The 26,202-nt window shown below is 45.0% G+C and overlaps 1 protein-coding gene across 1 annotated transcript in view; it reads left to right on the top strand.

Moving 5' to 3' along the window:
* The window catches only part of LOC120944337, a 110,671-nt gene extending 84,771 nt beyond the window's left edge, over positions 1-25,900 (top strand). Inside the window, exons 18-23 of the mRNA XM_040358389.1 lie at positions 673-801; positions 2,912-3,047; positions 7,998-8,048; positions 11,832-11,878; positions 17,400-17,680; positions 25,482-25,900. Of these exons, the coding sequence (XP_040214323.1) occupies positions 673-801; positions 2,912-3,047; positions 7,998-8,048; positions 11,832-11,878; positions 17,400-17,680; positions 25,482-25,533 (696 nt within the window). The 3' untranslated portion in view covers positions 25,534-25,900. The remainder of the gene's footprint in view (positions 1-672; positions 802-2,911; positions 3,048-7,997; positions 8,049-11,831; positions 11,879-17,399; positions 17,681-25,481) is intronic.
* The last annotated feature ends 302 nt before the right edge of the window (positions 25,901-26,202 follow it).

Raw genomic sequence — 26,202 nt, 5'->3', positions numbered from 1 at the left:
ATACTATGCATTTTAGCTCTTGAGGTTATGTTATGGATTTGAAGGCGACCTAACCCAAAACAAAAACAGCTTGGAGTCCCTCTCAAAATTTACTAAGTATCAATCTCCACTAAACTATTTTAATTTACATGTTAGGTATGGATATACCCTGTTTCCCCAAAAATAAGACCTACCCTGAAAATAAGACCTAGCGTTATTTTCCAGGAGGGCTGCAATATAAGCCCTACCCTGAAAATAAGCCCTAGTTAAAAATGCTTGTAAAATCCTATAATACACTCGATTATAGTAGTATATAATGTACAATGTGTGTGTTTCTGTAATATAATTGCGGAGGAAGAGAGCTCCGGCGGTTAACAGAAGCACAGAGCGTCTTTATAACAAAGGAATTTGGCACAATTATATTACAGAAACACACACGTACATTATATAATACTGTAATAGAGTGGATTATAGGATTTTACAAGCATTTTAACTCAGTTCACACTGGGGATTTCTGACAGGCAGGGAGGGAGAGGGGGAGAGAAGACATCACATTACATAGTAAGACCTACCCCGAAAATAAGCCCTACTGTGTCTTTTGTTGGCATAATTAATATAAGACCCGGGCTTATTTTTGGGGAAACACGGTAGTATGTAATGTTTGTTTTTTGTTTCTCTTTTAACCCATTGCAGGATTTAGAAAAGTCAAAGGAGAACAATGGTTTTGAGAAGATTGATAAACCTTCAAGAACTACAAGCCGAATCTACACAGAGAAAAAATTCATTGTGAGGGGATCAACGATAACTCATGTTATGCCAACGGTAATAGAGTGCAGTGGGGTTCAGATGTTTTTTACGTTGCTGCTCTTATTTTTTAATTTTAGAAGAAGAGTGTTTATCTGGGATGGGCATGCCTTTTGGTTTTTTAACCGCTTCCCGACCGTCGCATTCCCATGTACGTCGGCAGAATGATATGGGTGCACAAAAGGGCGTACCCGCACATCCCTTTGTAATCCCAGGGCTAGCAGGCGCGTGCATGTCCACTGATGGCCCGCGATCGTGATGAGGAGAGGCAGAACAGAGAGATGCCTATGTAAACAACTGTCATCGGGAGCAGTGATCTCTGTCACGTCCTAGGTAGCCCCGCCCCCACACAGTTAGAATACACTGAGGGAACACATTTAATCCCTTCATTGTCCCCTAATGTTTAACCCCTTCCCTGCCAGTGACATTTACACAGTAATCAGTGGCTATTTTTAGCTCTGATCGCTGTATAAATGTCAGTGGCAGGGAAAGGGTTGAACACTAGTGTCACAAGTGTCCGATCTGTCCGCCGCAGTGTCGCAGTCCTGATAAAAATTGCAGATCACTGCCATTACTAATAAAATATTAATAATAAAAATGCCATAAATCTATCCCCTATTTTGTAGACACTATGGCCCAGATTCACAGAGAGCAAGGCGCACATTACGCCGCCGTAGAGCAAACACTGTACGCCACGCCAATGTAGCGCGGAGAGCAGGGGTCAAGACCTGGGGAAAAAAGTGTGGGAACTCCCACCCAAGATCCACTCCCCCACCAAAAAAAATAAATAAATGATACGCTGATATGCATAATTACTAAACCGCAAGTTCTTTCTAAATCCCGCGATAACTCGCGGCAGACCTCCACAATGTCTCCTGGGAACAATGACAAAAGCTCCCAGGAGACATTGCGGCATCGAGGAAGTGACGGAATACCCGCACACTACCCGATGAATCCATATACAGGAAGCGGCCAGTAACAAAGGATTACTTTAAGGTTCGCCTGCACTTGACAGTGACTCGAGCTGGGCATCGGCGCTTAGTGAAGGATTGTCTTGGCTGCTCTCGGCTGCTCTAGTCCTGCAAAGGGAACTGAGTTCCTGCTGTGAAAAAAGTGCAGGAACTCCATTCCCACGCGTTCCCGCGGGACTTGAGCCCTGGCGGAGAGGCAAGCATTGCATTCAGCAAGCCAGTGCTCCCAACACTGCGCCAGAGTGGCGTAGGTTTTGAAGGCGCGCGCCGGCGTAGGTGGAAGTGGGCGTGACCCCATGCAAATGATGGGCCGAGCGCCAGACAGGTACGTATCACGAACTGCGCATGCGTCGTGATGTGGACGCATACACAGCACCCCCTGCGCCTGCTCACAACCACGCCGGCACAACTGCCTAAGCTACGTCAGATCACCGCGTACGCCGTGAACATAACATACGCCCAGCCAGACACACGTCCAACGCACAATACGCCGGCTTGTGTTCCCTGGTGCAGACCTGTGCATGTCTGTTGCCGGGTTGCACCTCATTTATGGGGAATAACTTTATGCCAGACGTACAACTTACGCGCATCTCGCGTAGCATGCGCCGGGCACACGCACGTTCGTAAATCGGCTTATTTCCCTCATGCGTCCAGCCCATATGTGCGCCCACCCTACGCCGGCGTGTGCAAGCTACGTCGGCGGGGTGTAGCTTATTTTTAGGCGCATGTTGGTTCATGGGTCTGCTGCACACATACGCCGGTGCACATTTGCACTTACGTCGGCGTAACGTGTTATACGTCGGCGTAAGTGCTTTGTGAATATGGGCCTATAACCTTTGCGAAAACCAATCAATATACACTTATTTCCTTTTTTTTACCAAAAATATGTAGAAGAATACGTATCGGCCTAAACTGAGAAATATATATATTTTTTTTTTATAGATTTTTGGGGTATATTTATTATAGCAAAAAGTAAAAAAATATTGCTTTTTTTTTTTAAAAATTGCGCTTTTATGTTTAAAAAAAAATAAAAAAAACGCAGAGATGATCAAATACCACCAAAAGAAATCTCTATTTGTGGGAAAAAAAATATATAAACTGTAATTTTGTCATATATAATTACTATTTTTGTATTTATTTTTTTACAAATGATTTAGGAGCTGGAAATGCTGTCCATCTCTCCACTCGACAACTTCGTAGATATCATCATAAATGCACCAGTGGACATAATTGAATTATGTCTAGTGCAAAAAGACAGCGAGGAGAATGTTTGGGGCTGCCTCATGAGCACAGGTAAAATCTTGTACACGGTAATACACCGGTCTACTGTTGTGCCTCATTGTATTTATCTGACTTCTATAAAGTCCAAGCAAATCCTCACATCTGTTTTTGACTTTAAAGTATACATTATGTGAACCATTCAATCAATTAAAAAAAAAATTTGAAATGAAAAGCAAAACATTTGTATATAAAAAAAAACTTATAAATACCCTTTTCCCCTTTTATGTAAGTGATCACATGTCCTCAGCTGCATAGAGAGGTGAGGGAGGAGAAGCAGTACAGTGGTCCTCCCAGTGAATGGGTGGGCTTGTCAGCACAAGTCTTTTCATTTTAATAGAGCAGGCTGAGTTCCCAGCACAGCAAGAGAACTGACCACACTTCCTGTCCCACTTCCTCCTTCCGCCGAGGGGCTGGAAAAGTGATTAGCTTAATCATTCACAGCCCCTCCCTGTAGGCGAGCGCCTGTCCAATCGGACGGCGCCGCGCCGCTCGCGCATGCACACTGCCGCTCGCGCATGCGCAGTGGGTGCCCGGCCGTGAAGCCGAAAGCTGTCACTGTCGGGTGCCCACACTAGGCATGAAGAGGGGGGCGAGGAGCGGAGCCCCGGTCCGGCGCGTCGCTGGAGCCGTGGAGCAGGTAAGTGTCAGTTTATTAAAAGCCAGCAGCTACACTTTTTGTAAATACACTTCAGGTTACACATAACCCCTTCAGCGCCCCCTTGTGGTTAACTCTTAAACTGCAATTGTCATTTTCACAATAAGGAATGCATTTTAAATGCATTTTTTGCTGTGAAAATGACAATGGTCCCAAAAATGTGTCAAAATTGTCCGAAGTGTCCGCCATAATGTCGCAGTCACGGAAAAAATCGCTGATCGCCGCCATTAGTAGTAAAAAAAAAAAAAAATGAATAAAACCAGCCGATAAACGCTTATTGCGATTTTTTTTTTACCAAAAATATGTAGAAGAATACGTATCGGCCTAAACTGAGGAAAAAAGTTTTTTTTATATATTTTTGGGGGATATTTATTATAGCAAAAAGTAAAAAATATTGAATTTTTTTTCAAAATTGTCGCTTTATTTTTGCTTATAGCGCAAAAAATAAAAACAGCAGAGGTGATCAAATACCACCAAAAGAAAGCTCTATTTGTGGGGAAAAAAGGACGCCAATTTTGTTTGGGAGCCACGTCGCACGACCGCGCAATTGTCAGTTAAAGCGACACAGTTCCGAATCGCAAAAAGGGGCAAGGTCCTTTAGCTGCATTTTGGTCCGGGTCTTAAGTGGTTAAGGCAGCAATAAATCATATGTTCACAGAAAACCCATGTTCAGATCTCTCTCCTTCTCCTCCCTAAACCCCTGGTGGGCATAAAAACCAAAGAAACTCCAACTGTGTAATATCAACACAGCTTTATTAACCAGTTCCAGTCCAGCCACCCCCCGCAGTTATACTGCGGCAGGTTGGCACGGCTGGGCGAAGCATCGTAGCTGTACGGCAGCCGCGACAATCGGATTCATTGGCCCAGGCCAATGATTTTCTGGCCTGGGCCTGGTGATCGGGTGTGACAAAAAAAAATTATATTTATTGGGCTCAACATGCCTCTCAGCAATTTCCTTGGGGTGTCTACTTTCCAAAATTGGGTTATTTGGGGGTGAGTTTGTACTGCATAGCACCTCAAGAAATGAGATAGGCAGTCATAAACTAAAACGAAATATACGCTTATTGAGACATGTGGCTGAATACATTTTGGCCTAAATGTATGACTAAAATTGAGTTTATTGGATTTTTTTTTTATAACAGAAAGTAGAAAATATATTTATTTTTTCAACATTTTCGGTCTTTCAGTTTATTTCGTAAAAAATAAAAATCACAGAGGCAATCAAATACCATCAAAAGAAAGCTCTATTTGTGTGGGGAAAAAAGGATGCAAATTTCGTTTGGGTACAACATTGCATGACCGCGCAATTACCAGTTAAAGTAGCGCAGTGCCAAATTGTAAAAAGTGCTCTGGTCATTGAGGGGCCAATTCTTTCGGGGCTGAATTTGTAAAAATCTACTTACAAATAAAGCATAAATAGTACAGAAGGCTCATAAAATAGGGTCACACTCCCAGTAAAAGGTTCATGGGGCTGTCAGCTGTTCAACCCCCCCCCACGGCTCTCGCATACATGGAGGCTGGGTGGCAGGACTTCTTTTCTTCTGCTGCTACTACTTGCGTTGATGGGATCAGAAAGGCAAAAAATCAATGTAAAGAATTCATGGACAGCCGCACACCAAAATGAACCTAAAAAGGTAGCCTTTATTTGTGTAAAAAGGATAAAAAGCACTACAAAACACAGCACAGCAAGCAGTGGGGTAAAAAACCTGACGCGTTTCGCACAATCAGTGCTTAGTCATAGCTATGACTAAGCACTGAATGTTTGTGCGAAACTCGTCAGCTTTTTTACCCCACTGCTTGCTGTGCTGTGTTTTGTAGTGCTTTTTATCCTTTTTACACAAATAAAGGCTACCTTTTTAGGTTCATTTTGGTGTGCGGCTGTCCATGAATTATTTTTATAGATTTTTTGCCTTGTGCATTGCCAGCACCCACGGTCTTTGAGGAGGACATTGATTGCTTATTGCAAGTCCACATGCAAAACGACAGTACCATATTTACCGTGTCCCCTTAGTATGTTTTCCTAAAGTAAATCAATAATCGCCATTTTAGTTTCTATACTGTATAACCACACTTTATATATAGCTAGATTCACAAAGAGTTAAGCCGGCGTATCAGTAGATACGCCGTCGTAACTCTGAATCTAAGCCGTCGTAGATTTAAGTGTATTCTCAAATTGAGATACACATAAATGTAGCTAAGATACGACGGCCTGCGCCGTCGTATCTTAGTTGTCTAGTTCCGCCGGCCGCTAGGGGCGTGAACGCTGATCTACGCCTAGAATGCGTAAACCAGCGAGATACGTTTATTCACGAACGTACGCTTGCACGTCGCAGTAAAGATACGCCGTTTACGTAAGGCGTTTTTAGGCGTAAAGTTAGTCGAACAAATAGCTGGCCTAGCCAATGTTAAGTATGGCCGTCGTTCCCGCGTCGAATTTTGAAAATTTTACATCGTTTGCGTAAGTCGTCCGTGAATGGGGCTGGACGTAATTTACGTTCACGTCGAAACCAATACGTCCTTGCGGCGTACTTTGGAGCAATGCATACTGGGATATGTCCACGGACGACGCATGTGCCGTTCGTTAAAAACGTCAATCACGTCGGGTCATGGTTTATTTACATAAAACACGCCCACCTCTTCACAAATTGAATTAGGCGCGCTTACGCCGGCCCATTTACGCTACGCCGCCGTAACTTAGGAGGCAAGTGCTTTGTGAATACAGCACTTGCCTCACTGACTTACGGCGGCGTAGCGTAAAGACGATACGCTACGCCGGCTAAAAAATACGCCGCCCTACGTGAATCCAGCAGATAATGTTTATAACTAGCCCTTCTACCATTATGCGTTTTGCCTATAATGCTGCCTATAAATGTATTTTGCACTATGTTGTATGATCCTGTAAAGATCACATTATTATCCTTATACAAACCATTAAATAAGTACCGGTAACTTCCAGTGTCCATAACAGTTACATTCTATCTATCTATTGGCTCCCTGTCTCCATAGATCCTGCAAGTGTAATATATTGGAACTTATTCGCTGAAATAGAACACAGCGAAATGTGTCAGTGTTGCTCTTATCAACGAGTCACTTATTTTCTGTTACCTCCTAACCTGCACTAGAATAAAAGAAGCTGAAATTGAATAGATGCTTTAAACCAGGGGTCTCAAACTCAAATTACCTGAGGGCCACAAGACAAGTTTTCATATGCCATGGGGGGCCGCATGCAAACTTTCAAACTTCAAAAACAACAGTGTCAGCGAACACATTATTAACCCCCAGCACTGGTGTCAGCGAGCGCATTATTACCACCAGCGCTGGTGTAAGGCAGGGTTTGACAAATTTTCTTGGAATCTAGGAGCCAGCAAAAAAAGTTAGGAGCCAGAAAACGCACCCCGTCCCGACGAGCTTGCGCGCAGAAGCGAACACATACGTGAGCAGCGCCCGCATATGTAAACGGTGTTCAAACCACACATGTGAGGTATCGCCGCGATTGGTAGAGTGAGAGCAATAATTCTAGCTCCTCTGTAACTTAAAACATGCAACATGTAGATTTTTTTAAACGTCGCCTATGAAGATTTTAAAGGGTAAAAAAGTTTGTCGGCATTCCACAAGCGGACACAATTTTGAAGCGTGACATGTTGGGTATGAATTTACTCGGCGTAACATTATCTTTCATAATATTAAAAAAAATGGGGATAACTTTACTGTTGTCTTATTTTTTAATTAAAAAAAGTGTAATTTTTTCCCAAAAAAGTGTGCTTGTAAGACCGCTGCGCAAATACGGCGTAACAGAAAGTATTGCAATGATCGCTATTTTATTCTCTAGGGTGTTAGGATAAAAATATATATATAATGTTTGGGGGTTCTAATTAGAGGGAAGAATATGGCAGTGAAAATAGTGTAAAATGACATTAGAATTGCTGTTTAACTTGTAATGCTTAACTTGTAATACCAACGGCCACCACCAGATGGCGCCAGCTTACATCTGGTGGTAATAACTTGTAATACCAACGGCTCACCACCAGATGGCACCAGCTCAAAAAAAAAAAAATATATATTTTTTTTTTTTTTTTTTTGCTCCCCTCACTTCCACCCTGCCTGAGGGCCATTTATAACTGGTCTGCGGGCCGCAAATGGCCCGCGGGCCGGTACTTTGAGACCACTGCTTTAAACAGTATTGAGACTTTTCTCTTCTCTTAGTTTAATAAACGCAGCATTGCACTTTTCTTGTAACTTGCTACAAGTATTTGATGTGTCAAACGAAGAATAAGTAGATATCTAATAGGTTTTATTTTATTTTATAGGAGAAATTGAAATGTTACAACCAACAATTCCAAAATTGAAAAGACCTAAAGGTATAGTGTATATTCTTCTGACAAGAAAAATAAAATAAAACGGAGAATGAGGCAACACGACCTGTATTAAACAAAAAAAATGTAGCACCAATTCCATAGGTTCTTCCCAGATAGTACAGAGGCTGCCTGTCCCCACAACCACCCATTCACACCGGCTACAATAACTCAGTCCAGGGTAGCATTTCTCAACCTTCTCAACACAGAGAAACCCTTGAAATAACTTTCCAAACTCAGGGAACCCCTGATAAAAAGTACTATATCTACAACGCATGATACATTAGTGTGGTGGTCAGTGGGAAGAAAGCTCCTTACACTTATGGTCATTGGGAAGAAATACCCCCTTACAGATAGCTAAATAGATCAATGGTGTCAGTGGGAACCAGAGGCTACTCTCTAAATTCGCCTAAGGCCTTGCACCCACAGGGGCCTCGTGACCACCTAATTTGCCAAATTAAAGAGCTAGAGGTAAGTAGGAATAGCAGCGCCCGGGTGGCTGGAGGACAGGGTGAGTAGCAGAGCTCCCGCCTCTAACGCACTGGCTGCTGTTTCACATTCCCTACTTGTGTGTTTGGCCGGTCCCCGGCTCCTCTGTGTCCCTCGATCCTTCCCCATGCAGTGCCGCTCAGCCCAGAGTCCTCCTCATCCAGAGCTCCGCCCCCTGAGGACAGGGACTCCCCATCATCTCCCCTGGGGGGGGGCACTGAGAAAAAGTGCGCCGACACCAGCACTGAGAACATGCTGACGCCAGTGCTGAAAAAGAGTGCACTGACACCAGCACTTTAAGGCTCTTAATATAAGCAATTTATGCAGTTAATTTTTATCGTTTTAATTTTTTCTATTACGGGCGTGAGTGGGGCCTCATGTCTAAGTTACGCCTAAGACCTCACAAAGCCTAGAGCCGCCTCTGGTGGGAACTTATCTGCGATAAGAAATTGCTCAAGGAACCTCTAGCAACCTCTGAAGGAACGCTTGGGTTCCATGGAACCCTGGTGGAGAAACCCTGGTCTAGGGGATGTCTTTTTGACTTTTATTGCTTACAAACTTTTAAACAGGAGAGGGGTTAGGGCATGGGATACTACAAACACTGCACAGTAACAGAAGGATACTTTTCTCTAGGCTCCCACTCCAGGATTCTGCTGAGGACAGGGAAATGGGCAGTACTCTGAGACCCTATGAGAGCCATCTCAGTCCAAGCTACCCCTGGCACCTACATCACAAAAGCACACAGTCACCAGGGATCACAATTCAAGGTCCGTACTCACAAGTCCCCAGGACAGCTGCCACCTTCCAGTTTCCTCTGGACACGACCTAGTGAGGGAGACGATCCTACTCCAGACCAGATCTCTTATGATCAAGTCCTACAGTCTGCTCCTCAAACAAGATTGCTTCAGGCTCTCAGCTTTGCCACAGCTGAGAACTTAAATATCAGCTACTCAGTCCACAGGCTGTCTCCTAGGGCAGAAGCCCCAGAGGCTTTGGAACGCTCCCTGCTGAGGGAAGTACAATCTCTCCAGGGCGCAGTGGCGTATCTAGGGTATGGCAGCCATGGCAAGTGCCATGGGCGCCATATGAAGGGGGCGCTGTTGAGTGGCTGGGCAGCAAGGCACTTACCAGGGTCTGAGAGGTCTCTTCTTCCCTCCTCCCGAGCATAGGCAGCATCTCCTTTTCAGCACCTTTGCTAATGGACATCGGCAGTGCTATCCCTGCTGCATTCAGCCACAGCCCTGTTCTCCCAGCCTCTCCCATTCCATCTGGTCGGATTGGCAGCGCACAAAGAAGAAGTTTCTCCCTCTCCTCTGTGAAAACTGAGGCCTAAAGTGATGAAGATTTCATCACTTCCAGTATTAGTTCTGCATTTACCTGGCCTTGGAGGGCAGAGGAGGGATCAGGGATCTAATAAACCCCAGATTTCTCCATAAAGAGGATATGTCACTACCCAAGGTATCACAAGGGATGATAAATATCACTAGTTTTGTTAGCGTTTTTTTTTGTTAAGGTTATCTGAAAGATAGGTTTCAAATGTTTTAAAAGGGGCGCAGTTTTAGTGCTTGCCATGGGCGCTATTTTCACTAGATACGCCTCTGCCTGGGCGCCAAACTATTTATCACCTCCCCAGCCATCTTCTGGACACTCCTCTCAGGGTTTGGCTAGGGCATGATAAATATTCAAGCTGGTTATTTGACTCTCCCAGTACCATATTCTGGAAATGTCTTCCAGATGCAAGGGGAAGCAATCATACTCCCAGCCTGTGAAACCCTGAACAGGCCAGAACAAGCAATCACTGCTGACTACTATAGGAGCCAAAAACTAGATTTGCCTAGCATCCTGTGCTAGGAGAGTGTTTTTTAGACCCCCGATCCCTCCATAAAGAGTACCTGTCACCACCTATTACTGTCACAATGGATGTTTACATTCCTTGTGACAGCAATAAAAGTGATAAAAAAAATTAAAAAAAACACAATTTAATATTATAAAAATAAATAATGAAAAAAAAAAAAAAAAAAAGTTTAAAGTGCCCCCGACCCCGCGAGCTCGCGCAACAAAGAAAATGCATATGAAAACGGTGTTCAAATCACACATGTGAGGTATCGCAGCGATCGTCAGAGCGAGAGCAATAATTCTAGCACTAGACCTCCTCTGTAACTCTAACCTGGTAACCCTAAAAAAATATTTAAACGTCGCCTATGGAGATTTTTAGGTACCGTAGTTTGTCGCCATTCCACAAGTGCATGCAATTATAAAGTGTGACATGTTTGGTATCTATTTACTCGGCGCAACATCATCTTTCACATTATGCAAAAAAATTGGGCTAACTTTACCTTTTCATAAAAAAAAAAATGAAAGTTAATTTTCCCCAAAAAGTTGCGTTTAAAACACCACTGCACAAATACTGTGTGACATAAAATATTGAAACAATCGCTATTTTATTCTCTAGATTCTCTGCTAAAAATTATATATATATATATATATATATATATATATATATATATATATATATATATATATATATATATATATAATGTTTGGGGGTTCTAAGTAATTTTCTAGCAAAAAATATACGGATTTTAACTTGTAAAACACCAAATGTCAGAAATAGGCTTAGTCATAAAAAAGGGTTAATATATTAAAGTTAAGCTAATAATAAAGTTAATATTAAAGTGAATATTCTTGCATACTTGCAAATAATATTTAATTTAAAGTGGAGTTCCACCCATAAATATAACATTACATCAGTAGTTTAAAAAAAATGTCATTAGTCCTTTACGAAAAAATATATTTTTTTTAGATGCCTTCAAAGTGTTGTTGCTAGGCAGAATAGTTAATCTTCCCACTTCCTGCACCTAGGTGCTTAATGCACCGCACAGACTCCTGGGAATGTAGTGGGTGTAACTTTCCAGGAGTCTGTGCACTCCCCAGTCTCAAAGAATCATGTGACTTGGACAGCACAGGTGCTGAAACCTGATCTGACACTGCTTGTGCAGCACTGAGCATGTGCGAGATCTGCAAGGCTGAAATCCAGGAAGTCATACAGTCTGGCTTCATGATGCCCACACTTAAGATGGCCCCAGTCAATTTCTATTTTATAAAGTGTCTAAATGCTGTAACAACCTAACAAAACGGACCTTAGTTTACAGACTAACTTTACTAGAATTACATTAAGCTTGTGTATTACAGGGGAATTTATATTTAAAAAGTGAAATTGTGGCCGGAACTCCGCTTTAAAAAAAAGTTACAGATCACTGCTTATAATGTTAATAATAGTTTGTTATGTATTTATTTCAGAGGAGATGGACATGGAGGATGAACAGCAGGGACAACCATCTAAGAAGGTGAGGCTGGTTTGGGGTAACTGAAAAGAGGAAACTTTTTTTTTCTATGAAACTAACCTATTCCAGTTATCTCTTCATTTGATGAAGATATATAGCCCAAGGTATCAAGTGCCAACACTGGGTTTTTGTTAGTCCATCAAACTTATTTCAGACATTAAAGTGGACCTTTAGTCAGAAAATGAAGTCCTGCTAGATGACTTCACACCGGCCCCTTTTGCAGGTATAGCTATGTAAAACATAAAAACATAAAACATAAAAAACATAAAAACATAAACACTGCTGCGAATTCAAAATCGCTGTAAAATCGCGATTTTACCGCGATTTCACAGCTGCGTTTTTGCCGCGATTTCGGCCGCGATTTAAGAGACATCTGTGCAGGGTTCAATGTAAATCGCGGCCTGAAATCGCAAAAAGTAGTACAGGAACTACTTTTTGAAATCGGTGCAGCGGCGTCGCACCGATTAGGACGGTGCCATTGCCGACAATTGCCGGCAAATGCCGCCGATTTGAGATGCGATTTAACATGTGAAATCGCATCTCAAATCGTACCCAGTGTGAACCTGGGCTTACTGTTTAAAATCCAGTAACACACTGGGGTTGATTTACTAAAACTGGAGAGTGCAAAACCTGGTGCAGCTGTGCATGGCAGCCAATCAGCTTCCAGGTTTTATTGTCAAAGCTTAATTGAACAATCTGAAGTTAGAAGCTGATTGGCTACCATGCCCAGCTGCACCAGATTTTGCACTCTCCAGTTTTAGTAAATCAAGCCTATAGTCTCACCATGCTTTGCACATGCTCAGTTGCAAATCAGAGCCAGTAAAGGCCGATCAGCTGACAGTCTAAAGATTTAGGGCCAGATTCACGTAGAATCGCAGCGGCGTAACGTATCGTAGATACGTTACACCGCCGCAAGTTTTCATCGCAAGTGCCTGATTCACCAAGCACTTGCGATGAAAACTACGCCCGCGGCCTCCGGCGCAAGGCGGGCCAATTCAAATGGGCGTGTGCCATTTAAATTAGGCGCGCTCCCGCGCCGGACCTACTGCGCATGCTCCGTTTCCTAACTCCCGCCGTGCTTTGCGCGCCGTGACGTCATTTTTTCGAACGGCGACGCGCGTAGCGTAGTTCCGTATTCCCGGACGTGTTACGCAAACGACGTTAAATTTTAAATTTCGACGTGGGAACGACGGCCATACTTTAGACAGCAATACGATTGCTGACTAAAGTTAGGGCACCTAAAACGACGACTAACTTTGCGACGGGAAACTAGACTAGCGGCGACTTAGCGAACACGAAAATCCGTCGGGGATCCGCCATAACTCCTAATTTGCATACCCGACGCTGGTTTACGACGCAAACTCCCCCCAGCGGTGGCCGAGGTACTGCATCCTAAGATCCGACAGTGTAAAACAATTACACCTGTCGGATCTTAGGGATATCTATGCGTAACTGGTTCTATGAATCAGTCGCATAGATAGAAACAGAGATACGCCGTCGTATCAGGAGAAACGCCGTCGTATCCCTTTTGTGAATCTGGCCTCTACTGCTGTTCAGGGGCTCTGGGCTTCAGCAAAATTGCATTTTCCAGCAACAAGAGACAGGAACAATGCTGGAGGTGATTTACAGCACATACTAATGTTGGTAGCATCATTATTAATCTGGAACATATGTTCCTTGCGAAAGAACATTATGGCCCGGATTCACAGAGAGCGGGCGCACATTACGCCGCCGTAGCGCAAATAATATACGCTTCGCCGACGCAGCGCAGAGAGGCAAGCACGGAATTCACAAAGCCAGTGCTCCCAAAACTGTGCTGGGTTTCTAAGGCGTAAGCCGGCGTAGGTGGAAGTGGGTGTGAGCCATGCAAATGGGCTGTGACCCCATGCAAATGATGGGCAGAGCGCCAGACAGATACGTATAACGAACTGCGCATGCGCCGGGACGTGGATGCATCCCCGTGCGCATGCTCACAACCACGTCAGAACAACTGCCTATGCTACGCCGGATCACTGTGTACGCCGTTAACGTAACCTACACCCAGCCAGACCCACGTCCAACGTAAATTACGCCGACTTGGGTTCCCTGGTGCAGCCCTTTGCATGGATGCTGCTAAGTTACACCTCCTTAATGGGGCATAACTTTACACCGGACGTATGACTTACGTGCCCTGCGTCGGGCGCACGTACGTTCGTGAATCGGCGTATTTTCCTCATTTGCATATTTTAATGGTTGATCAATGGGAGCGTAAATATGCGCCCAGCGTAAATGTGTGACCACCCTACGTCGAGATACGTCAGCGCAAGTGCTTTGTGAATCCGGGCCTATCTTTTTATCAAGCTGTTATGGGTAAAGTTCCACTAACTAAGAGCGTAGAATCAGTGGTAGGGATGAGCCAAACACCCCCCGATTCAGTTTGCACCAGAACACGCCAACAGGCAAAGAATTTGTGCGAACACAAGGGTTTGGGGACCCGGGTCCTGCCCTAAGGGGACATGTATCAATGCAAAAAAAAGGTTTTTAAAACAACCGTTTTTTCAGGAACAGTGATTTTAATAATGCTAAACCGCTTCAGCCCTGAAAGATTTTACCCACTTCCTGGCCAGAGCTATTTTTTTCAATTCAGGTCACAGAGCTGTTATCCTCCGTGGCTTGTCAGTGATCGTCTGACATAGGGAACGATGATCAGTAACGTCACACGCCAAGCCACACCCCCCTACAGTAAGAATCACACATTAGGGAACACTTAACCCCTACAACGCCCCCTAGAGGTTAACCCCTTCACTGCCATTGTCATTTTCACAGTGATTTTCATCGCTGTAAAAATGACAATGGTCCCAAAAATGTGTCAAAAGTGTCCGATGTGTCCACCATAATGTCGCAGTCACAATAAAAATCGCTGATCGCTGCCATTACTAGTGAAAATAACTATTAATAAAAATGCCATAAAACTAACCCCTATTTTGTAGACGCTATAACTTATATAGCGTCTTTTTTTACCAAAAATATGTAGAAGAATACATATCGGCCTAAACTGAGGAAAAAAAAATGTTTTCTATATAATTTTTGGGGGATATTGATTATAGCAAAAAGTTAAAAATATTGCATTTTTTTTCAAAGTTGTCGCTTTATTTTTGTTTATAGTGCAAAAAATTTAAACTGCAGAGGTGATCAAATACCACCAAAAGAAAAAAGGACGCCAATTTTGTTTGGGAGGCACGTCACCCGACGCAATTGTCAGTTAAAGCGACACAGTGCCGAATGGCAAAATGGGCCTTTAGCTGCATAATGGGCCTGCGGCCCCCCCCACCCCAGAGCTCCCTCCCCCCATGTTGATGAGGACAGGGCCTCCTCCCGACAACCCTGGTCGTTGGTTGTCAGTATCTTTTCTTCAGATACCAAGCCGTCAAGTTTAAGTAAACCACCTGTGGGTGCGAGACTGGACCCTGCGACAGCAAGTCCTCTCTCTTCTGAAGCCTCAGTGGAGGCTCTGAGACCAGAGTCTGTAGTAGGGAAAACCATGGCCTCTTGGACCAAAAGGGGGCGATCAGAATAAGATCTGTTTCTTCTAGGAGAAACTTCCGGAGCACTTCCGGAATAAGTCTTGCGGTTGTCCTGATCTGCGAACAGATCTGCTTCGAGATAACCCAATTTTTTGGCGATCTCCGCAAATACCTCTGGATGAAGCGACCAATTGTCTCGCTCCACCTTGTGGCGACTGAGATAGTCTGCTAGACAGTTTTGCGTACCCTTCAGGTGCACTGCTGTAATTGAGGCTAGATTCTCTTCTGCTCATGACAAAATTTCCTGGGCAATCAATTGAAGAATCTGACTCCTCGTGCCTCCCTGTTTGTTGAGGTAAGCAACCATCGCGATGTTGTCAGATAGGATCTGGAGATTGTAACCCCTAATTTCCGACTGAAAAGGCTGCAGGGCTCTCTGAACCGCTAGAAGCTCTCTCTGGTTCTTTTGCTTCCCTCAAGGACCATTTTCCCTGTGCAACTTTGTCGCTGAGGTGGGCTCCCCATCCCCAGGAACTCGCATCCGTTGCGATCCTCTTGGATACAGGAATGGACCATGGCAGACCTCTTGTTAGGTGAAGATTTGTCCTCCACCGCTACAAGCTTCTTTTGGTAGATAACAAAACTCTCGAATCCAGAGACCTTGCGTTTTCATCCCAGTTTCTCAGACTGCAATGGTCTTTGATGAATCTTACCCATGGTACTGCAGGGAAACACAAGGTCATCAGAACTACTGTCCTTGAATTTTCCCTGAGCGAGACCAACTGATTGGTCTGTAAGGCTGAAACTTCTTGCACCATCTTTGAGACCTTCTCCTCTGGGAAAAAAACTTTTTGGTCTACTGAGCAAAAATCGTAGCCCAGATACTTTACCTTCAGCGCCTCCCCCAACACTTTTGTGAAAATGCGTGGGGCTGAGGACAGACCGAAGGGGAGGGCTTTAAACTGAAAGTGCCGAATTTCTGTTCCTATTTTGACTGCTATTCTCAAGAATCTTTGGAATGCTGGATGGATCGGGACATGCAGATAAGCATCCCTTAAGTCCAAAGTGTACCCCCCATCCAGAGGAAACACCAATACTGACATGGGGCCTGGAGGACCGCCCTTTTATCTGGTGGGGGTAACGTGTTTCCTGTCCTGGTAAGAGGAGCCCTAGGTCCCATGGGATGTCCTGGAAGACGCTTGGGAGTAAACTGTCTTTTTTTAAAGTATTTTTTGCATTGGTACATGTTCCCCTAGGGCAGTACCTGGGTCCCCATATCCTTTTTATGGTCAATAATTTGCAAATAAGCCTTCAAAATGGGTACTTTTGATATTTCCTGTTCGGGTCCCATAGACAATGGGTTCGTCGTTTGGGTCTGAACTTTTGCAATGTTCGAGAGTTCTGTCACAAACTGAACTGGGGGGGGGGGGTGTTGACCCATCTTTAGTGACATTACCCTTCTTTAAGTGCTGTAGACAAAAGCGGGTGCAAGGTCAGTATAACAGCTAACTTTATTTACACTCCAGGTGTTTTTTGGGTGGGGAGGGGGGGCTTTGGGAGAGAGCTGCTGGAAGGAGGGGGGGGGGGGCAGTAGGGAGCTGGTTTGGGGGAATCTGACCTGGGGGTAAGCTGGTAGAATAATATTAAGCAGGGGAAGGAGAGGGAGGTAGACCTTGTAAAGATGGGAGGTAAGGTGTTTTGCCTGAGTAGAATGCTATACTATTCCTGGCAGGAAGTAGGTGGCAGTTTGGTGCTGTTAGCAGTGCAAGGTATATGGGAGGAAATGGAATGACTTAGGCATTTTTGTTTTATAACATTTTCCATACCACAATGCACAGTGTGCAGTATAATACAGATGCACTGGGATGGTGCATTATTGTGCCATTTAAAATCAATTGCACCAGATCACACAAACACGTAATGAGTTGTCATGTATTGCAGTAAAACACAAAGTAAAGTACATATTATAGAACCAAAGTGGTGTGAATGAGCCCTCAACTTTCTGTACACACTGCTTACAGGCAAAACAGGTTTCTCTCCCACGCTCTCTAAGCGAACTACTTCTAAATACGCTTCAAAAGATACCGGAAAAAAAGTTTGAAGAATTCAAAAAATGTCTGACGGATGAAGAATTTCTTATCAGAAACCAATACGACTCAATGAGGACCTCAGAACTGGAGAACAAGGACAGAATGGAAGTGTCAGGACTTCTGATAAGACGCTACACAACTGAAAAAGCATTGCCTATTACTTTTCTTGTGCTGGACAGAATTGGTGAGAAACAACTTGCAAAGAACCTCAGGTTAGTAAGTAAAAGATGGAACTATAAAGAATTGTAAAGTATGATCTAAGATGTACAGAAATGCCATTAAATTAAAAATTGTTAGAATGGATTAAAGTATAATACCATTGAATTAGGCAGAGCTGTGTGAGAGGTCAGTACATGAATAGTAGATATACAGGATGGGATGGAGGGGTAGTGACGGTGCTGTGTGAGGGGTCAGTACAGGAATAGTAGATAAACAGGACGGGATGGAGGTGTAGTGATTGTGCTGTGTGAGGTGTCAGTACAGGAATAGTAGATATACTGGACAGGATGGAGGTGTAGTGACGGCGCTGTGTGAGGGGTCAGTACATGAATAGTAGATATACAGGATGGGATGGAGGGGTAGTGACGGTGCTGTGTGAGGGGTCAGTACAGGAATAGTAGATATACAGGACTGGATGGAGGTGTAGTGATTGTGCTGTGTGAGGTGTCAGTACAGGAATAGTAGATATACTGGACAGGATGGAGGTGTAGTGACGGCGCTGTGTGAGGGGTCAGTACATGAATAGTAGATATACAGGATGGGATGGAGGGGTAGTGACGATGCTGTGTGAGGGGTCAGTACAGGAATAGTAGATAAACAGGACGGGATGGAGGTGTAGTGACGGCGCTGTGTGAGGGGTCAGTACAGGAATAGTAGATAAACAGGACGGGATGGAGGTGTAGTGACGGCGCTGTGTGAGGGGTCAGTACAGGAATAGTAGATAAACAGGACGGGATGGAGGTGTAGTGACGGCGCTGTGTGAGGGGTCAGTACAGGAATAGTAGATAAACAGGACGGGATGGAGGTGTAGTGACGGCGCTGTGTGAGGGGTCAGTACAGGAATAGTAGATAAACAGGACGGGATGGAGGTGTAGTGACGGCGCTGTGTGAGGGGTCAGTACAGGAATAGTAGATAAACAGGACGGGATGGAGGTGTAGTGACGGCGCTGTGTGAGGGGTCAGTACAGGAATAGTAGATAAACAGGACGGGATGGAGGTGTAGTGACGGCGCTGTGTGAGGGGTCAGTACAGGAATAGTAGATAAACAGGACGGGATGGAGGTGTAGTGACGGCGCTGTGTGAGGGGTCAGTACAGGAATAGTAGATAAACAGGACGGGATGGAGGTGTAGTGACGGCGCTGTGTGAGGGGTCAGTACAGGAATAGTAGATAAACAGGACGGGATGGAGGTGTAGTGACGGCGCTGTGTGAGGGGTCAGTACAGGAATAGTAGATAAACAGGACGGGATGGAGGTGTAGTGACGGCGCTGTGTGAGGGGTCAGTACAGGAATAGTAGATAAACAGGACGGGATGGAGGTGTAGTGACGGCGCTGTGTGAGGGGTCAGTACAGGAATAGTAGATAAACAGGACGGGATGGAGGTGTAGTGACGGCGCTGTGTGAGGGGTCAGTACAGGAATAGTAGATAAACAGGACGGGATGGAGGTGTAGTGACGGCGCTGTGTGAGGGGTCAGTACAGGAATAGTAGATAAACAGGACGGGATGGAGGTGTAGTGACGGCGCTGTGTGAGGGGTCAGTACAGGAATAGTAGATAAACAGGACGGGATGGAGGTGTAGTGACGGCGCTGTGTGAGGGGTCAGTACAGGAATAGTAGATAAACAGGACGGGATGGAGGTGTAGTGACGGCGCTGTGTGAGGGGTCAGTACAGGAATAGTAGATAAACAGGACGGGATGGAGGTGTAGTGACGGCGCTGTGTGAGGGGTCAGTACAGGAATAGTAGATAAACAGGACGGGATGGAGGTGTAGTGACGGCGCTGTGTGAGGGGTCAGTACAGGAATAGTAGATAAACAGGACGGGATGGAGGGGTAGTGACGGCGCTGTGTGAGGGGTCAGTACAGGAATAGTAGATAAACAGGATGGGATGGAGGGGTAGTGACGATGCTGTGTGAGGGGTCAGTACAGGAATAGTAGATAAACAGGACGGGATGGAGGTGTAGTGACGGCGCTGTGTGAGGGGTCAGTACAGGAATAGTAGATAAACAGGACGGGATGGAGGTGTAGTGACGGCGCTGTGTGAGGGGTCAGTACAGGAATAGTAGATATACAGGATGGGATGGAGGGGTAGTGACGATGCTGTGTGAGGGGTCAGTACAGGAATAGTAGATATACAGGAGGGGATGGAGGTGTAGTGACGGCGCTGTGTGAGGGGTCAGTACAGGAATAGTAGATAAACAGGACGGGATGGAGGTGTAGTGACGGCGCTGTGTGAGGGGTCAGTACAGGAATAGTAGATAAACAGGACGGGATGGAGGTGTAGTGACGGCGCTGTGTGAGGGGTCAGTACAGGAATAGTAGATAAACAGGACGGGATGGAGATGTAGTGACGGTGCTGTGTGAGGGGTCAGTACAGGAATAGTAGATATACAGGACGGGATGGAGGTGTAGTGACGGCGCTGTGTGAGGGGTCAGTACAGGAATAGTAGATATACAGGATGGGATGGAGGTGTAGTGACGGCGCTGTGTGAGGGGTCAGTACAGGAATAGTAGATATACAGGACGGGATGGAGGTGTAGTGACGGCGCTGTGTGAGGGGTCAGTACAGGAATAGTAGATATACAGGATGGGATGGAGGTGTAGTGACGGCGCTGTGTGAGGGGTCAGTACAGGAATAGTAGATATACAGGACGGGATGGAGGTGTAGTGACGGTGCTGTGTGAGGGGTCAGTACAGGAATAGTAGATATACAGGATGGGATGGAGGGGTAGTGACGATGCTGTGTGAGGGGTCAGTACAGGAATAGTAGATATACAGGATGGGATGGAGGGGTAGTGACGGCGCTGTGTGAGGGGTTAGTACAGAAAATTCAAGTTAGGCTTACCGGTAACTTATTTTCTATTAGTCTTTCAGGCCAGCACATGAGAGAACCTAGCCCCTCCTCCTCATGCAGGAAACAAACACACCCAGCATAGACTTTAAATTGGAGACCTCTCTTCACAGCCCTCAGTTGCCAAGGAGTACCTCCGGCCCATCTAAAAAACATAAGCACAACAGCATAAACAGTATCAGGGCAGGCAATTGGCACATGAGAGGATAAAAGAGAATTTACCCCCTCAGGACGGGACCACAGATTGCAAATCTTTCCTGTCAAAGGCTTGCTTCCCAGCTAAGAATAAATCCAGTCCGTAATGGCACACGAAAGTGGACATGCTTGACCACGTCACCACTTTACAAATTTGTTCCAGGGTGGCATCGGCCTTCTCTGCCCATGTGGCTGCTAGAGCTCTTGTAGAGTGAGCATGAACACCCAATGGTGGAATGAGATCCGAAAGTAAATAAGCTGATTCAATTGCCATTCTTAGCCATCTGGCAAAGGATCCTTTAGTGGCTTTCTGCCCTTTTTTGGTTCCAGCAAACTAATCGAATAAAGATTCAAAACTTCTTTAGTTCTTTAGTTAATTCTAAATAACATAAAACAATTCTCACATACAAAGAATGAAAACAGCTTTCCTTTTCCCCTAATGGGCTCGGACAAAACATTGGCAAAACAATATCTTGAGAACGATAATACACCCCATGTACCTTTGGGAGAAAGGCTGCATCAGTTTTCAGCACAATCCTGTCTGGATAAGGAATGGCTCTCTGACTGACAACGTATGTAGATCACTAACCCTGCATGCGGAAGTGACTGCAATTAGTAGAACTGTCTTTAAAGTGACATACTTTAAGGTTGTAGAGTCCAGAGGTTAAAAATGAGACTTGTTTAGAGCTTGTAGTTCTAACTTTAACTGGTCTGGAATGGGACAAATCCATAAAAAAATATATAATGATTAAGGGTTCTGAAGCATCAGAGCATTCCAGGAATACTCCCAAAGCTGCTACCTGGACTGTATCTGTGCTGATCCTTATTCCTCGTAAACACACGACCAGTTTTCCTGTCGGATAAAAAAACAATGGTTTTCCCGACGGAATTCCTCTCAAGACTGCCTTGCATACACACGGTCACACAAAAGATTAACTTTTGATTGCCAAGAACACGGTGACGTAAAAGACTACAACGAGCCGACAAAATGAAGTTCTATGCTTCTGAGCATGCGTCGATTTGTTTCCGACAATGCACGGTTTTTCCCCTCGGAAAAGCATACAGATGAACCGTTTTCCCGTTAGGATTTTTTATTGGTGGGAAAAAAGAGATCCTGCTCTCTTTTTTTTCCCGCCAGTTTTCCCGTTGGAAAAACTGCGATGAAGCATACACACGGCCTGATGAAAAGCTCTCGTCGCAGTTTTTCCGACGGAAAATCAGTTTGTTAGTTTCTTGTTTTCTCCTTGTTAAAAAGAATCCAGAACTGAGGTAAGATCTTCTGAAGGCCTTGAATTGGACAGGCACCAAGAGTTGTACTTTTTCCAAACTTTTCCTTATATAGCCCTCATAACTTCCTCACGGCTTGACAGAAGAGTGTCTAAGCGGTGGGAGAAACTTTTCTTCTAGCAGTTTCCTTTCAGAAACCACACAGCAAGACATAGCTTTTTCACATGTGGATGACACAGGGGACCTTGTAGTAGCAGGTCCTTCCTAATTGGTAGTGTCCGATACGTCTTGACTGCCAAATGGAGGAGAGATGAAAACCACTGCCTTTTCAGCCAGAAAGCAGCCATGAATATGACTGTCACTCTGTTCTTCAGGACCTGCAAAATTAGCTGGAAGGGGGGAAAGGCATAACAGCAGCTGGAAGTCCCATTTTTGGGGCGAGAGCATCTGTCCCTACCGCTCCATCTTCTCTGTTCAGAAAAAAAAAATGTCAGGTTTTGGCATTCTGCTGGTTCACAAACAGGTCTACTTGCGGCTGACCCCAAACTTGGACTAAGTTGTGAAAGACTTCTTGATTTAAGCACCATTCGCCCTCTCTCACTTGGTGCCTGCTTAGAAAATCGGCTACCAGTTTCAACGAATACCCTTGAGGTGAACTGCTGACAAGTATGCTAGATTGAGTTTTGTCCAAGAATTTCCTGTGCCAGATTGTGCCACCTTGACTGTTTATATAGGCTACAGCTATGGAATTTTCTGTGCAGACTTGAACATGATGACCCAGGAGTTTCTGAGAGAAGGCTAAAAGTGCTAGAGTGATCGCTTTTAGTTCTCTCCAGTTTGAAGAATATTCTGCTTGTAGCCTTGACCACTGTCCCTGCGTCCTCAGATGTGCCCCCCAGCCCCAGGAGCTGGAATCTGTGGTGAGGATCTTTCCTACTGGAAAAGACCAAGCCAGGTCGCTTAAGAGTATCTCTTGCTTTCTCCACCACCAAAGGGATCTTTTTACCCTGGTGGGCACTGTCACCGTGATGCCCAGTAAGGCCAAGTCCCTACTCCACACTTTCAGGATGAATTGTTGCAGGGCCCAAAGTGTATTCTTGCCCACTGAACTGCTGGGATGGAGGCTGTTAGCAAGCCAAGAGCTGACATGAGGAATCTGACTGACTTCTTCTGTTTGCTCTGCTTAGAGTCAAATTGTATGTCTTTTCCATTCTGGAGAGGGTCAGATTGGATTTTTGCACATTTATGACCGAGCCCAAGCTCTCCAGATGGTCGCGGGCCACCTGTAGGTCCTTCCTCAACGGACTTGACATAAATAAAAGATCGTCTAGGTATGGGATAATCATGACTCCTCTGAGCCTTAAGGGAGCTAAGGCCTCCGCTATCACCTTTGTGAATATGCAGGGAGAGTATGACAGGCCAAAAGGCAAAGCCCTGATTTGCAGGTGCTGGATCTGTTGCCCTGATCTCAAGGCCAGTCTCAAAAACCCTTGCGAGCGCTCTCTAAATGGGATGAGGAGATAAGCGTCAATGACATGTAACAGTCTGGAAACAGCAGATTTCTGACCGAAAAAGATCAAGTCTATCCGGAACTTTTTGTATAGTACTGCATTGTTTCAGGGCTTCAGGTTGAGGATTAAGCAGAATTTCCTGGATGGTTTTCCCACCAGAAATATATGGGAATAAAACCCCCTTTACTCTACTGCTGCAGGGACCGGTATAACCACTCTTTTGAAGTTTCAGATCCTGAACCAGGTTCTTCATGGCAAGAGCTTTTACTGGATTTTTTGGAATATTCGTCACAAAATACCTTCTTGGTGGAGCCTTTGAAAATTCTATTTAGTACCCCTTGCTGACAAGATTCCGGATGGACCAGCATGATGTTATTTTCTCCCACTGTGGAAGGAAAGTAGTCTTCCCCCCACTGGAAGCGGCAAGTCATTACGACTTCTCGGGCTGTGTAGGAGTATGGAAAAGGACTCCTCCCTTTTCTCTCGCTTTTTGCGACCCCCAGATTTTCCTTTGCCCCTGAGACTTGTCGTCTTGCTGCAAATTCCTTTGGTGATGAAAAAAACTCTTTGGAGTTTGTTTTTTCTTTTTAACAGGAAAATACTTTTTCCTGTATGCCGTGCGGTCCAAGATGGATTCTAAGTCTGGCCCAAAGAGGAGATCTCCTAAAAACGGGATTCCACATAGTCTAACCTTGGAGGCTGAGTCTCCCTGCCAGGTCTTAAGCCATAAGGCCCTGCTTGGTGAATTAGTCAGGGCGCTGAGTATGTATATCCAACTGCTCTTTAGATTGTAAGGAAAGAATCTAAAATTTCTTCATTCAGGGTCCCTACATTAATATGCTCTTTAAGCTGGCTTAACCAGTGCCCTAGATTTCTCTTTTTTTAACATCCTCGGGGATGGTAAGGAATGAGCCTGGATGTCAGAAGTGTAGCCCAATTTGGTGTGCGCAAGCGACATATAGAGCTGACTTACAGCTCTACATGTTCGACAATTTTCGGAGGCAATCGCCGCGCCTGCGCAGTACAGGGGGGACCTTATCTGCCGGGGGACCTTTTTTGGCAAGACACCGGTGCCTACGCCTGTCCCCAGAACCGCAGCCGCTCCTTCATCTATTGCAGAGCCTTCAGCGTTCAACATGGCTGTGTCTCCTGGTCCTGGCATCCTGGAACGCTACTGCACCCGTCCAGGATCAGAAATAGGCACTGAGTCCTCCCCTCTCCCCCTGCATCAAGCGGCCAGAACTGATGCTGCACACCCGTCCAGAAACTCCGCCCCGCCTGGCAATGACATAAATAGCATGCCTCGATGCTACTGGACACCAAAAAGATGGCCGCCACCATGCACAAGACATGAGGGGTTGCAGCTTGTCGGTCGGTACTGTCCCCGAACACTGAAGGGGGAGAGAGGAGCCAGGAACAGGCCCCCTCACCTGGGACTCTGCCTGGAGGACCCTTGCTGCAAAAAAAAAAAGTTAAAAGGTAACCTCTCTCAGGCAGCACCTGAGAGAATGTAGTCCCCACAGTGCCTGTGTGTTCCTACCTGGCCCGAGGAAACACGATAAAGGAGGACTGTGGAAACATGATAACTGCCTGACTAAGGTATTTCGGGAAAATATGCATTTTGTAGCCACTAGATATAGGCAAAGATCATGGCAAATCAGTATATTAGGCAAAGTGGGGCCAGAATAATGCTTGTAAAATTAGTACAAAAAACTGTTGATACACAGAACCCTTTGTCTTCTCTTAGCCAGCCTTTAAGAAGTTGGGTTATGTAGTTCCTCCCATTATTGTCTGTTGTGGGTCTATAGGTCACGGTGAAGGAGTGGACAACGCATTATGGGGAGGGGGGGTGGGGGCAATGTCCTCCCACTTGACATGCACCAAAACATAAACCCATTCATGGTGAATTTAAATATACTATAAGAGAGTAGATTCAGATTTATCACCAAAATCAATTAAATCATGCTTGGTTTCTAGTATTGTTATTTTATACCTTTTTTTTTTTTAACAGACCTTGTCTAGATGCCAAGACATTGAATGACATTGATGCCACCATCCTGTGAAAGCTTCAAACCATCACCAGACCATCATCATTCCCTTGCCATGCCATGAAGACTTCGGGAAACATGGGTGGAATGGTGGTTATGTGAATAGCAAATTTGTTTTGTAGCTCTGGGTTTAAATCTAAGTAGGGAGACTTTTTCTTGGGTTTGTATGTTCTTCCTAAGATTTGTCCAGGTTCTCCGGTTCCATCCCACGAAACCCAAATTAATGAATCAATTTACTTCCTTCCTATCTTGGTTTGAGCATGTGTTGGGAACATAGACATATAAATCTGTGAGCTCCATCTGGTAACATAGATTGCCATCATTTATACTCTTATAGCCGGATTCAGAAAGACTTACGCCGACGTATCTACAGATACTCCGCGCAAGTATGCGCCGTCGTATCTCTGCGCCGTACCCACAGAACTAGATACGCCTGAAAATAGGCTTCTTCCGACCGACATAACTTTCCTACGCTGGTGTATCGTGGGCGCATATTTACGCTGGACGCATCTGGCGCTCCCATTGTTTTGCTATTCAAATATGTAAATGAGCAAGATACGGCGATTCACGAACGTACTTGCGCCCGTCGCTGTAATCTACGTTGTTTACGTAAGGCGTTTTTCCGGCGTAACGTTAAACCACCAAAAAGCTGGTCTAAGTCGTTTAGGGTATGGACATCGGAAC

The sequence above is a fragment of the Rana temporaria genome, chromosome 6, assembly GCF_905171775.1.
Source record: "Rana temporaria chromosome 6, aRanTem1.1, whole genome shotgun sequence".
Lineage (NCBI taxonomy): Eukaryota > Metazoa > Chordata > Amphibia > Anura > Ranidae > Rana > Rana temporaria.
The sequence above is the reverse complement of the archived record's forward strand: the minus strand, read 5'-3'. Positions and strand labels throughout refer to the sequence as shown.